Here is a 16597-nt window from a genome sequence, read left to right on the forward strand (position 1 = left end):
ATATACTGTAGTTGTTCTAAAGAGTTCTTGGTATAAAATGCATCACTCAAAAAAGATGCAACATGTGTAACATTACACTTAATATTTTTAAAATAAACATTAGGCTCTTCTTGGTCCGGTTACCATGGCAAAGTAAGATAAGGGATTAACCCATTATCCCAAATAGGGGTTAGAATTTGGAATATCCCATTTAAATAGGTATAACTTCATAGTGACAAAATCCACATGTCACGTTATTATACACCTCCTTGATTACCACTTTCTAAAGGAACTCTTTGAACTGTCGGACAACACCCTACCACTCGTCATGCCGGGGAAGATGCGATTGCCCAAGAGATACAGTGTGTTCAGTGGTGACCGGTTCATGCACATGTCCAGAACGATGTAAAACTGGGCAATCATCAGGTATGTACAGTAACAATTAAAGTCATAGGCCTACTTTGTTGAAAATGGATGAATAAGCTTAGGTAAGAACGTAGCACCTCTCCAGATGCCTGGAAATGACCTTTTAATTTATAAATACTATTTTTTAAATTTCTTAATGTGTCAGTAAAAAATTGGTTTAAAACATCAAAAAAAATTTCGCAATGTTAGATCATGATATAGACTTAATATTATGCCATCCTAGTTTATCTTCATTTCACGCAGCCATGTTTTTTAAAAAATAACATTGATATACTTTACATGTATTTATAATCAATACCAGTGAATTCCGGAGTAATATTTTATAGGCCTACATTTCTTATTTACTCGAAAGAAAAAAAAAGTAAACAAAAAGTAATTCAAAAAGGCTATTACTGTTATTATTATTATTATTATTATTATTATTATCATTATTAAATAAAAATTATTATTATTATTATTATTATTATTTTATTATTTTATTTGTAACATTTTCCAGATAGAGAAAGTGAGGCCATATTTACTAAACGTTGAATAAATATGGCCTCACTTTCTCTATTTGGAGTCACTTTTGTTTTATTATATTTATAATAGATATTAATTGTGCTTTTAGCTGATTATTGTCCAGAATGCCACACTCTAGGAAAAATTTGCTTCGATTCTGGAAAATGGAATGGAGACATATGCAACCGATGCAATGATGCCCAAAACCTGACGTGTATTCCGACGTGTGAGGAGGGTTGGCAGGGATTTTTTTGTCGTGTTTGTCAAAAGGGACGATATGGACCAAATTGCCGAAAAATATGTACCTGTGGTGAAGGAGCGGTGTGTGAGCAAACAACAGGACAGTGTTTATGTGGGAAAAGGTATACCAGACTGAAGTTAATATATATTTATAATATTATTATGATGGGATGCCATGGTAATTTAAACAAAAATAACATATTTTTAGAGTACTTTTATAATTTACAATCAACAATTCGACAAAACTATATTACGTTCTAGTACATGTAATCGGTGAAATGGTTAGCACTTTGGACTTTCAATTCAGTGATTCGAGTTCAAGTCTTGGGAGAACCTATATTTTGTAAAATTTATCTAAAAATATATTATATTTAGTGTTCCTTAATAATCATAACAATTAAACAGAACTATATTCACCATCTAAGACATATTATGGTTCTATGGCCTTCTAGACTTTGAATCCAGCGATCCGAGTTTAAGTCTCGGTAGAACCTGTATTTTGTCAACTTCAACTAAAACAAATATTATATTTGATACTTTTCTTTTTATAATTATAACAACTCAAAAGAACTATATATTCACGCTGTAGTACATGTAGTCGGTTCTATGGTGTAATGGTTAGCACTCTGGACTTTGAATCCAGCGATCCAGTTCAGGTCTCGGTAGAACCTGTATTTTGTCAATTTCAACTAAAAAAAATATTATATTTCCGACTAAAACAAATATTATATTTCCGACTTTTCTTTTTATAATTATAACAACTAGAAAGAACTATATTCACGCTCTAATACATTTGGTTGATTCTAGGGTGTAATGGTTAGCACTCTAAGCTTCTAATCCAGCGATCCGAGTTCGAGTCTCGGTAAAACCTATATTTTGTCAATTTTACAAAAATACTAAGTAAATAGTAAGCGTTCTTATATAATTATAACAATTCGACCGAACTATATATAGTGACGCTGTTATGTAGTCGGTTCTATGGTGTAATAATTAGCCCTTTCGACTCTCAATCCAGCGATCCGAGTTCAAGTCTCGAAAGAACCAATATTTTGTCAACTTAATTTAAGCACATCATATTTTCAGTGTTCTTTTGTAATTGAAACAATGTGACAGAACTGTATATATTCACAGTGTAGTTCATGTAGTCGGGTCTATGGTGTAATGGTTAGCACTTTGGACTTTCGGAATCCAGCGATCCGAGTTCAAGTCTCGGTAGAACATGTATTTTGTAAAATTAATCTAAACACAATAACATATTTTTACGGTTCTTTTATAATTATAAAAAATCGAGTTATATTCACATTCTAGTAATTGTAGTCTGTTCAATGGTGTAATGGTTAGCACTTTTGATTTTGAATCCAGCGAACCGTATTGAAGTCTCGGTAAACCAATATGTTGTCTACTCTATCTAAAGAAATAATATGTTTTTTAAATTGTTCTTTCAAAATTATAACAATTCAGCAGAACTATTCACGCTTCAGCAAATGTAGTCTGTTCAATGGTGTAATGGTTAGCACTTTTGATTTTGAATCCAGCGAACCGTATTGAAGTCTCGGTAAAACCAATATTTTGTCTACTCTATCTAATAAATAATATATTTTTAAACTGTTCTTTCAAAATTATAACAATTCAGCACAACTATTCACGCTTCAGAAAATGTAGTTGGTTGTATGGTGTAATGGTTAGCACTTTGGATTTTGAATCCAGCGATCCGAGTTCAAATCTCGATAGAACCTGTATTTTGTCAACTACAACTAAAGTAAATATTATATTTTGATATTTTTCTTTTTATAATTATAACAACTCAAAAGAACTATATATTCACGCTGTAGTACATGTAGTCGGTTCTATGGTGTAATGGTTAGCACTCTGGACTCTGAATCCAGCGATCCGAGTTCAAGTCTCGGTAGAACCAGTATTTCGTCAAATTCATCTAAAAAAATGTTATATTTCTAATTGTTCTTTTATAATTATAACAATTCAAAAGAACTATATTCACTCTCTAGTACATTAGGTTGATTCCAGTGTATAATGGTTAGCACTCTAGGCTTCTAATCCAGCGATCCGAGTTCGAGTCTCGGTAAAACCTAGTATATTATTTTGTCAACTTTTACATAAATACTATATTGTAAGTGTTCTTATATAATTATAACAATTCGACCGAACTATATATAGTGACGCTGTTATGTAGTCGGTTCTATGGTGTAATAATTAGCACTTTTGACTCTCAATCCAGCGATCCGAGTTCAAGTCTCGAAAGAACCTGTATTTTGTCACCTTAATTTATGCACAACATTATATTTTCAGTGTTCTTTTGTAATTGAAACAATGTGACAAAACTGTATATATTCACACTGTAGTTCGTGTAGTCGGTTCTATGGTGTAATGGTTAGCACTTTGGACTTTGAATCCAGCGATCCGAGTTCAAGTCTCGGTAGAACCTGTGTTTTGTAAAATTAATTTAAACACAATATCATATTTTTAGGTTCTTTTATAATTATAAAAAATCGAGTTATATTCACGTTCTAGTAATTGTAGTCTGTTCAATGGTGTAATGGTTAGCACTTTTGATTTTGAATCCAGCGAACCGTATTGAAGTCTCGGTAAAACCAATATGTTGTCTACTCTATCTAAAAAATAATATACATTTTAAATTGTTCTAATTATAACAATTCAGCACAACTATTCACGCTTCAGAAGATGTAGTTTGTTCTATGGTGTAATGGTTAGCATTTTTGACTTTGAATCCAGCGCTCTGAGTTCAAGTCCCGGTAGAACTTGTATTTTGTCTGTAGTCTGTTCAATGGTGTAATGGTTAGCACTTTTGATTTTGAATCCAGCGAACCGTATTGAAGTCTCGGTAAAACCAATATGTTGTCTACTCTATCTAAAAAATAATATACTTTTTAAATTGTTCTAATTATAACAATTCAGCACAACTATTCACGCTTCAGAAGATGTAGTTTGTTCTATGGTGTAATGGTTAGCACTTTTGACTTTGAATCCAGCGCTCTGAGTTCAAGTCCCGGTAGAACTTGTATTTTGTCAACTTCAACTAAAATACATATTATATTTGATACTTTTCTTTTTATAATTATAACAACTCAAAAGAACTATATATTCATGCTGTAGTGCATGTAGTCGGTTCTATGGTGTAATGGTTAGCACTCTGGACTCTGAATCCAGCGATCCGAGTTCAAGTCTTGGTAGAACCTGTATTTTGTCAAATTCATCTAAAAAAATGTTATATTTCTAATTGTTCTTTTATAATTATAACAATTCAAACGAACTATATTCACTCTCTAGTACATTAGGTTGACTCCAGGGTATAATGGTTAGCACTGTAGGCTTCTAATCCATCGATCCGAGTTCGAGTCTCGGTAAAACCTAGTATATTATTTTGTCAACTTTTACATAAATACTATATTGTAAGTGTTCTTATATAATTATAACAATTCGACCGAACTATATATAGTGACGCTGTTATGTAGTCGGTTCTATGGTGTAATAATTAGCACTTTTGACTCTCAATCCAGCGATCCGAGTTCAAGTCTCGAAAGAACCTGTATTTTGTCAACTTAATTTATGCACAACATCATATTTTCAGTGTTCTTTTGTAATTGAATTAATGCGACAAAACTGTATATATTCACACTGTAATTCGTGTAGTCGGTTCTATGGTGTAATGGTTAGCACTTTGGACTTTGAATCCAGCGATCCGAGTTCAAGTCTCGGTAGAACCTGTATTTTGTACCTTTGATTTGTAAAATTTATTTAAACACAATAACATATTTTTTACGGTTCTTTTATAATTATAAAAAATCGAGTTATATTCACGTTCTAGTAATTGTCTGTTCAATGGTGTAATGGTTAGCACTTTTGATTTTGAATCCAGCGAGCCGTATTGAAGTCTCGGTAAAACCAATATTTTGTCTACTCTATATCTAAAAATAATATATTTTTTTAAATTGTCCTTTCAAAATTATAACAATTCAGCAGAACTATTCACGCTTCAGCAAATGCAGTCTGTTCAATGGTGTAATGGTTAGAACTTTTGATTTGGAATCCAGCGATTCGAGTTCAAGTCTCGGTAGAACCTGTATTTTGTCAACTTCATCTGAAACAAATATTATATTTGATACTTTTCTTTTTATAATTATAACAACTCAAAAAGAACTATATATTCACGCTGTAGTACATGTAGTCGGTTCTATGTTGTACGGTTACTAGCACTCTGAATTCTGAAACCAGTGATCGGAGTACAAGTCTCAGTGGAATCTGTATTTTGTCAACTTTAATTTTTTTAAAAACATTATATTTGTATGTGGTTTTAATTTTTTGTTATAATCATAACATTTCGACAGATCTATATTCACCCTCTACTACAGGGGTGGGCATAAAAACAGGTCGGTGGGTTAATGTGAACTTTGGCCACACCCAAAACTTTGATGTTTCCAGTGCACTTCCAAAAACTTGCATGCATTGTTTTATCCCACTTTACGTGCAGTTTTAATATTTATTTTTCTTTCAGATGATCAGTGTCTACCCGTAAAATTCAAGGTGTTTTTTTTTTTATAGCCAAAGATGGTTGGCGGGCCGCATTATTTTCCCCCATACATTCAAGGCAAAAAATCCCCCATGAGAAACAGTTTAGTTCAGTGGTTATGCGTGGATAAATGCTACGGCGTAGGCCAAAATAATTATCTTAAATAGGCCTTGGTATCCAAAACAGTGTGAACATTAATGGATTATAATTTTAATAATCTCCCTGTGACTAGACACATTTTATGTACAGCGTGGTCTTTGAAAGTAAAAAAAAAAACACAGTAATATTGAATATGAATAGACCTAGCTATGATATGTGTTGTTTGTAGCAATTGTATGTCCCTAAGTACTGATTTTGAAGGATACACAACGTTTAGAAATTTACGTGGACTTCGGGCACATTATTTTACAATTAAAAATTGTTATGAGAAAAAAAAAATCACTGTCACTTAACAGACACTTTCAAAGACTATGCTGCACAGTATCTAGACATAGGGATATTATTATTATTACAATAGTCTATTAATTTTCACTGTGTCAACTACACTTGGCCGACTACTATATTTGTCAACGGTATCTAAGCAAAATATTATATTTATAAGTGTTATTTTATAATTATAACAATTTGACAAAAAAGTTTATTCACTCAGTAGCACATATAGTCGGTTCAATTGTAAAATTATTTATTTGTTAGCACTCTGGACTGTAAATCCAGCTATCCGAGTTCAGGTCTTGGGTAGAACCTTTAAGTTATTTAGCTTTTTTTACAACAGTAATATTATTTTTAGTATTCTATAAATTCTGTTATGATAACAAGATGATCGATATAACTATTCGGTTCAGTAGAACCTATATTATAAAAACAGCATATGCAATCCTTGCCTAAATAGGATATAAAATAAATATGATAAGTATATAAATAATAACTGGACTTCTACTCACAGATGCTACCAAAGATGCCGAAGTGGATTTTACGGTCCAAAGTGTCACCAAAGATGTGACTGTCCTTCAGGGGTGTTGTGTACAGATGACACTGGGGTATGCACTTGCCCAGATGGCAAATACGGCATTATGTGCTCAATCAACTGTAGTTGCCCTAGTGGAGGCAAGTGTGATGTAATTACAGGCACTTGTCTGAATTGCCATGATTGTGGAAATGAAGGTAGGCTATGCATGCTTTACCGTCAGGACTAATTAAGGTATAGATATGTGTGGTTCAGGGAAATCTAAATTGAGCTCAAATAATATAGGCCTATCCATTGCCAAACGGTTTATAGTGTACCATGTTGGACATTTCCGTCCCCTTTAATTTTTTCAAAATTATAAAAATCATAAGACAAATAAAATTATATTGAAATGTAAGTCTGAGAGTGCCATTTCCGGCCATATGGACCGTAATCATAACTTTGCTTTCATCACCCTATTTCTGTAACTGGGGTCCACCCTATTTTGAAATCCTGGATCCGTCACCGCTCATTTATTATTATATGGCACAGCGATAAAGTTTATGGACCTCCAATCCAAAGTCGACCTTAGGCTTCCCAACCCAGCTGTAGGCCTATGTGTGCTTGGGCATGACAATTTACCTCTCCAACCACAGGTGAAGAGAGTAAGCAGGCCAGTACGCAGTACGCAATATTTTTATTGGGTGGGTGGGAATTTGTACAGAGTGGACCAAAATGGTACCGGGGTAGGGGGGCGCCTAGGGGAAAAACCCTGTTGGGATGGAGGTGGCGGAGCTCGGGCATTTTTGATAATTTGTGGTATTACTTGTACATGTTTTTAGTGTCCTAGTGTTTTTTGCATGTACGGTTTTTAGTGGCAGATCTCGAAATTTGAAGAAGGCTAAGGAAGGAATTCCACAATGATTAAACACATTATGTGATGTGAATGCGGCTTTGGTTTATTCTATAATCATATCAATTAACTAATACACGACACTGTACTACGCGTTTTGGTCACGTGGTATTTGAATCACGTATATGCGTATCCGACTAGTTTGCGAATCACAGATTGCCGAGTTCATTTTGCCGAAACCCAATTTGTTGAATGCGATTTTAACGACCCCAAAATTTGAAAAACAGTTTGCTGAAACTCAGTTTGCCGAATTTCGAACAACTATACTAACAGTGTGTCGAATGCCATATACACAGTCGTATAAAGTACGAAAAGACGTGCAGCCTATTTTATTTTCAGTGACGTATTTAAGATCTTTGACATGGGGCTGATGAGGGCAGCTAAATCAGTGAGTGGGATAGGGGACTCGAGGAAGAATCAGCTGACGAAAGAAGGTGAAATGAGGTTATTTTTAATTACTTTAATGGGAAAAACTGCTCTCTTATATACACTAAATATGAAGCATGTAAAATAGAACAAAAAATCACAGGTATGAGACCGGAATCAGAGATCAGAAAGTATTAAAAAAAAGGACGTGCTAAGGAAGGCATAACATAAAAACCGGGATACTGGGATAACTGGGATAAAACAATCCTTGGACTTGGTAGACAAGAGAAATGGATATATACCTAGGTGAACTTGACTAACACATTAATGAATGAGATGAGAGTAAGTGTGCCATTGTGATTTTTAATGCTGTTGTTAATATGGATGTTGCTCTTTAAATTCACTTTCGGGAAAACAGGGATTCGGAAAACTGGATTTCACAATTTTTGAATTGTCAATTTGATATTCGGAAAACTAGGTTTCGGCAAATTGGACTCGGAAATCTGGGATTTGGCAAACTGAGTATCGGCAATCTGGACTAGATCTTGTAGGCCTAGCACACGTACATTTTTCATAAACGATTACAAGTCATGCCTTATAGCACAAGGACAGGTACTAATTACGACGAACAATAGTCGGCCGACGGTAGACTGCCGTAAGTCCACCGCCCTCTCGGTGAGCGCCTGCGCGACGCCACTTGCTGATTGTCAGTGTAGTAGTCTGAGCGGATTATTGTGCGCACGTCGTCGCCTTACATTCTCCTTGAAATTACGACGGCCGAAAATCGTTTGCGCAGTGGTCCAACTGATTGATCTATTATTCCTTCAATTTACATCAACTCAAATCAAATCAATCAACCGATCAATCAATCAATCAATCAATCAATCGATCGCTCAACCAGCCAACAATATCGTAATTATGTGAAGATTTGCCATAGGTCCACTTCGTGTGTTATTTTCGAACCAGGTGCTACTTAATATGCATGTGGTATACACTTAAGAAAACAGAACCAGTAAAAATTTCCCATTTCTTATTTTTTGTCAAGTTCAGTTTCAAAATTTTTTTCTTATTTTACACGCTTCCAAAGAAATTATTATTTTACAGTAGTATATTACTTTACTGCAGTATTATAGTGGGTATCACGTAGTCACACCTACTGTTCATAAGGTACAGGTAAGTCCAAAGACATTACTGGGTTTTTATTGGTTTTTCTAGTTTTTAAAAAAAATAAAAACATTTTTTACCTCAGCCTCAATTTGTACTTATTTTGTTCTCATTTTTAAAGCAATTTCAGGTTCGGTGTTCTTATTAAAAAAAAAATGTGTATTTTCCTTACTTAGTCTGATGCCTAAGGTTTACACCGGGCAACTAAGCCTACTTCTATTATCACTAATTCAAATGGTAAAATTCTAACCCATAAATCCAAGTGATATTGTGTTGTACTAAAATTTCAACCGATTTTTTTGAATATTTATAATGTAGAGTATATTTCAAATTAATTATCATTTCTTTGCTTGATGATTACTATGGAAATATAAACTTTTACCATCAGAAAATTCCTTATAATATTATTATAGAGATGCACGAAGTATCTTCATGCAAGGCTTAATGGTGGTACTCATTTTTCTTTTATGGGGTCACGTCCATGCTAAGGTTTGTAATATTGTACCACCAAGAAAAGATCAAAGCCGACGGTTTTTTATATTGATTTGTCCACATTTTGTGATTAAAATTAATTAGAACATTAACCATCTTGTCCTTTGTGGATAAGTGGTACATCTAATAAAATTAGATCAACGTGAAAAAATTCTTTCTCTAAATTTCAGTTGATTCAATCGGTCGCATCAATCCTTTCCCATTCACTGTAACATAAACCACATCACATGCCGATAAATACTGAAATTAGAGATATTTCCGAGCTTTAATCATTTCATTCAAATTTCAAGAACACACGTATCGTGTCATGGGTAAAATGGGGATCAAAATTACGAATTTACGATCGAGGTCATTGTAGGTCATTCACCTTATATAGAAACTGGAATAAAAGTGTGTTCAACTGTCTGAGGTTTTCTTATTCACATTTCACCTTGGGTATAAGTAATATATAAAGCCATAAATGCAGAAAATCCCAACGCTCATGCTTATGCTAGAAAAATTAGTAATATAATATCATCTACGTTTAAATGATGCTATGCATAAGGCCATCACACTGGCAATATCGGGTAGACTTTCCTCTCAGGTGGAAATATGGGGTCCAGGTTTGTCACTTGTAAGGCTCTCAAATAATGAAACAAGGCGATTCTCTGTTTCCATATTGTATTTTACGCTAAATATAGAAATTATAGTAGGCCTGAAGCTATTGTGTTACTAATTCCATAAAAATGATATTCTTTAAAATGAAAGAAGTGAAGTTGATTAACAAATGATTATAAACGGCGTCTCCGACGGGACAGGGGGCCGATGTGCCTGACCAAAAAAATTGGGCGTGGTCGGGCGGCGCTCAAGATCCCCCGAAAGTGTTCCAGGGGGGCGAGGACCCGAAACAATTGGACATTTAGGGGTTTCAAAGGCTTATTAAGTCGATTTTAGAGTCCACTAATATGTAGCAAATATATATAATATTGTTTTCTCCACGACGAATTGTGGTTTTTTCCCCGACGGGGGGGGGGGGGGGGGGGGGGGGGGGGCGCGGGGGGCGGCGGGGGGGGGTGGGGGGGGGGTGATAATTATAATAAGTTATGAGAACAAAACAATTAGAATATTATTACGATAATACTCAATTTTGCAAATTAATTTTCAGAAGGATCATCCAAAATAGTGACTGCTGGCGGCGTGTTTGTCGGTATTGCAATTGCTACGTTTATTGCTTGCATCGTTATTATTATCGTCCGATATAAACGAATCAAGATATTTCACGTAAGGTAAGTTTATCACCCACCAGAGAAGCTCCACCTAGACTTTCCCATGTAACAAGACAATTGTGTAAAAATAATCTATGCCCCAGATTTGTTATACCTTACGATATAGAAGTGTTGACATATTGGCCCGTAACGTTTCTCGGAAATATAAGTACAAACAGTTCAACTATATAATGGGCTGGTAATAATACGGTGCAATCACGTTCAGGTTTTTATGCCAGACACACCTAACCATTATGTCTTTAAATTTCCCCAGAAAATTCGAAGTAGATGCGGTTATTCGAAACTCTCGACTCTACAGCTCTCCAGGGGAAACTTGTTCTCTATCGCCTGACTACAAAACTCACAACAGAAACTCGCATTACGAAAGATCGATCCAAAGCTGCACCTTACCTCCTCTGCCAAGTCCGTTGCTACATAATTCGTCGAGTTTCAACACCGCTCAGGGGCGTACGCCAAATTTTGCAACATCGCCCCCTAATCAACCAGAGGCCAGATTATACGAGGATCCAGAGAGCATAATATCCGAAGGTTATAAAAGAAAATCTGAGCATGGCGAGGAAATAGATGTAAACTCAATACCAGAGGGCGATCAGGTGATCACAGGTAATAAGTCGATTGATACCAAAGAAAAACCACAGTATTTTCAACTAGAAAAAGCCGACTAGAATTGATATCCCCGCGAGCCAAAAAATAATGATGACTGATGCCGCAATAGCTCTGCAACTCGCAATTATATTAAAAGAAACTTTTTCAAGTATCTTATATTCGATTCAACTTATCGTTCTTAATGTACATTACTGTATCGTACCTTACAATAAACAAGCGAGAAAAATGTTTTGACCTGTATCTTGTTAAATTGAAATGAGCAATTCAGTGTTCAAATTTATTTTTTAAGTGGAGTTTCTCACATTTATCGCCTACATAGTCTTTAAAGTATGCCTAATATCTAAGGTCTGTGATTCTCAAATTTTCTATAATATTATATGAGGCTCAAAACTTAATATAAGCAAAGAGTATTTTCTATACAAAAGCTTGCACCACAGTACTACAACTTCCGAGAACTGTGTAAAAGGAACTATCTTCCAAAATAAGCCCACGAAATATGATGTCGTAATGCCTACCGTATATAAGACCTGCCCTAGAAAAAAGTCAACAATCTGTTACTTGTACAATTGTTCGAGTGAATTGCCAACGCAGAGCATCGGTTATGAGTTACAGCCCCATTCCCGGCAAAAACTTTATAGATGATGTCGTAATGCCTATATAAGACCTGTCCTAGAAAAAAGTCAACAATCTGTTACTTGTACAATTGTTCGAGTGAATTGCCAACGCAGAGCATCGGTTATGAGTTACAGCCCCATTCCCGGCAAAATTTCAGTTGGTTAAGAAAAATCTGATTTTTATATATGTTATAAAGATTTGTAAATATAATAAGAAATTGCTAGTTTAACTAAATTTAGACATTCCTAAACATGAAACAAAATGTAAAATAATTAGACTGAAATTTGATTTTTTTTTTGTGTTCCACACAAACTATAAACGCGGATGAATTTGTTATGTTTGATTTTGCGATAGGTCTGCGAAGAAATATAGTATGCGCCGGAAACATTATCCCTAGCAACACTGCTAGGCTCGTCCTAGCCTTACCTCGATTTAGGTTATCAGACATAAGCACGGCCGACATTATATTTTCCGCTGCTAGTATTGACACTTTTCAAATTATATCAAATTTGTTAAAAAAATGATTCTGACCGAGATTTTGACAATTAAACAAACATATCTTAGGCCTACTCGATCGACCCCAGTGTGCGAGATACGAAGTACAAAAACTAATCTCATTAGAGTGGGCGCACTTTATTTATCGCTCACGATCGTATCTACGAATTTTCTTTCATAGAAAAACAGATTAATATATATTTTTTAAAATTTTAATTAACAATTAATTGTGGGATGAATTAAAAAAATCTTATCATGAGAGTTTATGGCATTAATAATAAATAAATAAGAAGATAAGAAAGTTAGTTTTCTTTATCTGTATGTTGAGTTGATTTTGAAATAAATTATTAAAATGAAATGAAATATGCATTTAAAAAAAAAATCTTTATAGTGAAATTTTTCCGGGAATGGGGCTTTACAAAATATGACAAGCAGTAGACACACGCTCCCGCTGGGGCCTATTTTTCTAATAGTTTTTCTAATTTCCTTCGAGCAAATTCAATAATTTTCATAGTACAATGTTTTGAAAACCATTGAAAACTGACTTTTTCCAGTAACTGGTTGAAAGAGCTCAGGTTATATAAGTTATATACCGTAATAATAATAATAATAATAATAATAATAATAATAATAATAATAATAATAATAATAATAATAATATTGATGTTTAAAATCAGTTCAAGTACCAATCAAGATTAAGTAAGGCCGGACACACAATGTGTCGACACCCGTCGGCTGACGAGCCGATATCTTGGCTCTAATTTAATACTTGTCGACGCAACGTTGTCAGCTGATTGTCAGTGACATTTGATCGCGTATCGTCTGGTGTTCATGAAATCGCGCTGGTCGATCGTAACGTGAAGTGTGTGCGCGCTAGATTTACTACAACAATAATTTAAAAATATAGGCATATATAGGCCTACCTGTTCAGAAGCATGAACGTATGAATAGGCATATGCCTAATCTTTCTTCAAAGAGCACGTATTATCTCACAATACAATCTTTTAATAAGGTAAGACTATCACACAAACTTTTGTCTATATACCAGATTCTTGGTCTAAATGGGCAAATTCAATGAACGATGGTGCAGACTATGTACCGGTATGTGCTGTATACATCAAATGTTGGATTTGGATTGGTATAACGTAGGCCTACATAGGGGCCTAAAGCTATTAATATAATGCGTTCCGACTAAGAATACGTTCACACTAGAAACTTATGTCAGCGTAACTCAATAAAGGTGTAGGCCAACGACCAATCCACGTCGTAACAACCTAGGCTGTCCACACACAGTAGTGCGATTGCTGTAGGACTAACGTGAGAAGAACAGCAACATAAAAGAAAAAAGTCATCGATGCACGTTCTGTAACTCACTGGCATAATCTCTAACTTTTGCGTCCGTTAAAGAAGTCTCATAGGTGGGTAGGTAGGTAGCTAATGGTATTTTCCAGAGGATACAGAACGCAGTGGACTAACTGTAACTCGTTTCAATAACTTTCTTCTCCCCTGAGGTTCTCTTCATGTCTGAGCTACACGGTAAAACAGTACCAGCTACTCTACGTCTGTCCACAACAGGGATGTATGGACCAGTACACTGGGGTTCGTCTAGAACGATGTATTGGGTTTTTGTAAGTGCACACAAACCAAATTGTGTACACTGGGCCTACGGTTTATAGTCCTTATCCGACTTGTTCTATCACCAGAACCATAGGCGAGCGGGCCGTTCAAACTATCGCTGATGGCCGTTAGCTGCGGCGCCCCTGCACTAACCGCTCGGCTAGTGAAGGTTTGTTTTCAAACATCCTTATAAAGAAATGACCAATTAGATTGAGCTTGAATTTTCACAAGCGGAATATCGACCTCATACCTGTAACTGTAAACTATCAACAGGTGTCACTCCACAGTTACTCAGTTGGACTACTTTCTAGGTTGAAAAATAATAAAACTTCCTAAAATTATAATTTTGTCACGCCATTCGTTCTCTATCATAAAATCCATACGATCTTACAGGTGATAGCGAAATGATTAATTATGGAATAGTCATAGAAATTATAATTTGCCGGTTATAAATCCCTATTCAATCGATGGTACACCTAGGAGGCATGGTTCAAACACATTTTCTAAGGATGACGGTTAACAACATCCGCGTCTATATGAACTTTAACAGGTCCCACCAATCCCAAACTTAACCGTATAATAGTTAAATACATATTTTGAAAATCTTCCAAATTTTTACAAATGCCCGCTTGGCTATCGACCTCGAATTACTGTTAGGGCCACATCGCCAGTCTAAGCATGCCTAGTGTAAAAAATCAATAATAATACAGAGCCATCAACAGGAGGATAAAACGAGGGCAGTAGAAATAAGTGAACCTTAAGTCCAGGGTCCTGGAGTTAATGAACCAACAAGCGCCAGTTCAAGGCGTTGTAGTAATGAGATTGGTTATGGAATTGGTCACATGATTCATAAATCTGTAAGTGTAATCAGTGTGGAGGTGTATTATAAGAAGTACCATTAAATTTAATCTCACGTACTGTGACAAGAATGGCAAAATGCCTCATGTTTTGTATTTGTATTTTGTATTTTATTCAAACATTTAACAATGTAAACACTAATTACAGGATAAACATAAATATATAAGAATATTATAACATAAAAAGAACATTACACAATAATCATTAAAAAGTCTAAAAATTAACTTCCACAAATAAATAAATATTTATAATAACATTATTAACCAATTAAAGTAACTACCTCATGTACAATACGTTTAAAAATTGAAAAATTAAAATTACTGTAATTAAAAACTGCCAATTCCGGATTTTTTACAAACACATTGGTTATAAAGAGATGAAATCCTACAAAAAGATTCCGTTCTTACAAACAATCACACGAGAGATATTTAAATTTAAAATTTGTTTAGAACGGAGACTACGAACAGAGAAATTAAAATAGAAATTAGAAACATGATTACATGTGAACATAGAGTTTAAACACCTTATAAACAAGTTAAATCATTAATTTATCTTTTCCATTCTGGAGAAATAATAGAGGATTGGTAAGAACAAGAAGAAAAATAAAAAGAATTCTAGACCCACATTTTCAGGCCCCGTGAGCTGATTTTTTTTTGTTACAATAAGAAAATTCAATTCAATTTTTAATTAATTTTTATATATATATATGCCTTTTTTAATTCTTCCATTTTTATCATTTTAATTTGGTTTTATGTCTGGTGCTGTGTTTTTTTTTCTTTTTTAGGTTTGTGTTTTGAATTTCTTGAATTTCAGTGTTCTGTTTTTAAATTTTTAAGCAATTATTGTAATACACTCATATACAGTCTTTTGGCTGTCTAATTGTAATTTTCAATTTATATTTTTATCTGAATAAAGAATAAAGACCTTGAATACAAAATTAGATGTAGGAATCAAAATTTTCCCGGGGGAGGACCTTATTTATTTATTTTTTTTTCATTAAGAGTGTACAATGTAAGCTAAGGTTGTACCGTACAGTACCCGTAATATGTAGATATTTTCAACTACTTTAAGTGTAAAATAGAATTTTTTGGAAAACTTCAAAATGTATGCATAAAAGCGTTACCGTACGTCAATAAGAATGCTTAAAATGGCAAAACTAAAAAATATTTAAGTGTTCCATACCAATTTTATTGCAAACCAAGTTTTTAAATTTAAAAAACATGGCCCAAAAAGCATGAACTATTTCGCTGGATGGATTACATTGGATTTATTCGGTGAAACACCCACGAAAGTATAGAAGAAGAGAGAGCAGCTTAGCTCAGTCGGCTAATCTGGTGGTAGGGCCACTGTGTGTGCGCTGAACCGTGGAGATCTCTAGGTCCCCGGTTCAATTCCCATCGCTGCCTCTCATTGTGTTTCAGCTAGAGAAATACAAGTTACATAGCGCACCGTCTTTCGGATGAGACGTTTAAGCCGTTGGTCCCGTGTGCATTTATGGCCCATGTGCACGTTAAAGAACACAGTACACTCTTCGGAAAAGAGTAGGGGATTGTTTCCCGGTGTACTGTCCA

The 16597-nt window shown here is 34.7% G+C and overlaps 1 protein-coding gene and 5 non-coding genes across 6 annotated transcripts in view; all 6 read left to right on the forward strand.

The window, feature by feature from the left end:
- The window catches only part of LOC117100766 (multiple epidermal growth factor-like domains protein 10), a 15714-nt gene extending 4045 nt beyond the window's left edge, over nt 1–11669 (forward strand). The window contains exons 4-8 of the mRNA XM_033240580.1: nt 269–405; nt 1016–1268; nt 6636–6853; nt 10715–10835; nt 11089–11669. Of these exons, the coding sequence (XP_033096471.1) occupies nt 269–405; nt 1016–1268; nt 6636–6853; nt 10715–10835; nt 11089–11500 (1141 nt within the window). The 3' untranslated portion in view covers nt 11501–11669. The remainder of the gene's footprint in view (nt 1–268; nt 406–1015; nt 1269–6635; nt 6854–10714; nt 10836–11088) is intronic.
- Trnaq-uug lies at nt 2811–2882 on the forward strand. The gene has a single exon. It is a non-coding gene; the product is annotated as a tRNA-Gln (tRNA).
- Trnaq-cug lies at nt 2990–3061 on the forward strand. Its single transcript has one exon. It is a non-coding gene; the product is annotated as a tRNA-Gln (tRNA).
- Trnaq-uug lies at nt 3518–3589 on the forward strand. The gene has a single exon. It is a non-coding gene; the product is annotated as a tRNA-Gln (tRNA).
- Trnaq-cug lies at nt 4290–4361 on the forward strand. The gene has a single exon. It is a non-coding gene; the product is annotated as a tRNA-Gln (tRNA).
- Nucleotides 4818–4889, forward strand: Trnaq-uug. The gene has a single exon. It is a non-coding gene; the product is annotated as a tRNA-Gln (tRNA).
- Nucleotides 11670–16597: the final 4928 nt, after the last annotated feature.

This window comes from Anneissia japonica, unplaced genomic scaffold, assembly GCF_011630105.1.
Source record: "Anneissia japonica isolate Jap-2015-1 unplaced genomic scaffold, ASM1163010v1 scaffold670_len1213532_cov191, whole genome shotgun sequence".
NCBI classification, from domain to species: domain Eukaryota; kingdom Metazoa; phylum Echinodermata; class Crinoidea; order Comatulida; family Comatulidae; genus Anneissia; species Anneissia japonica.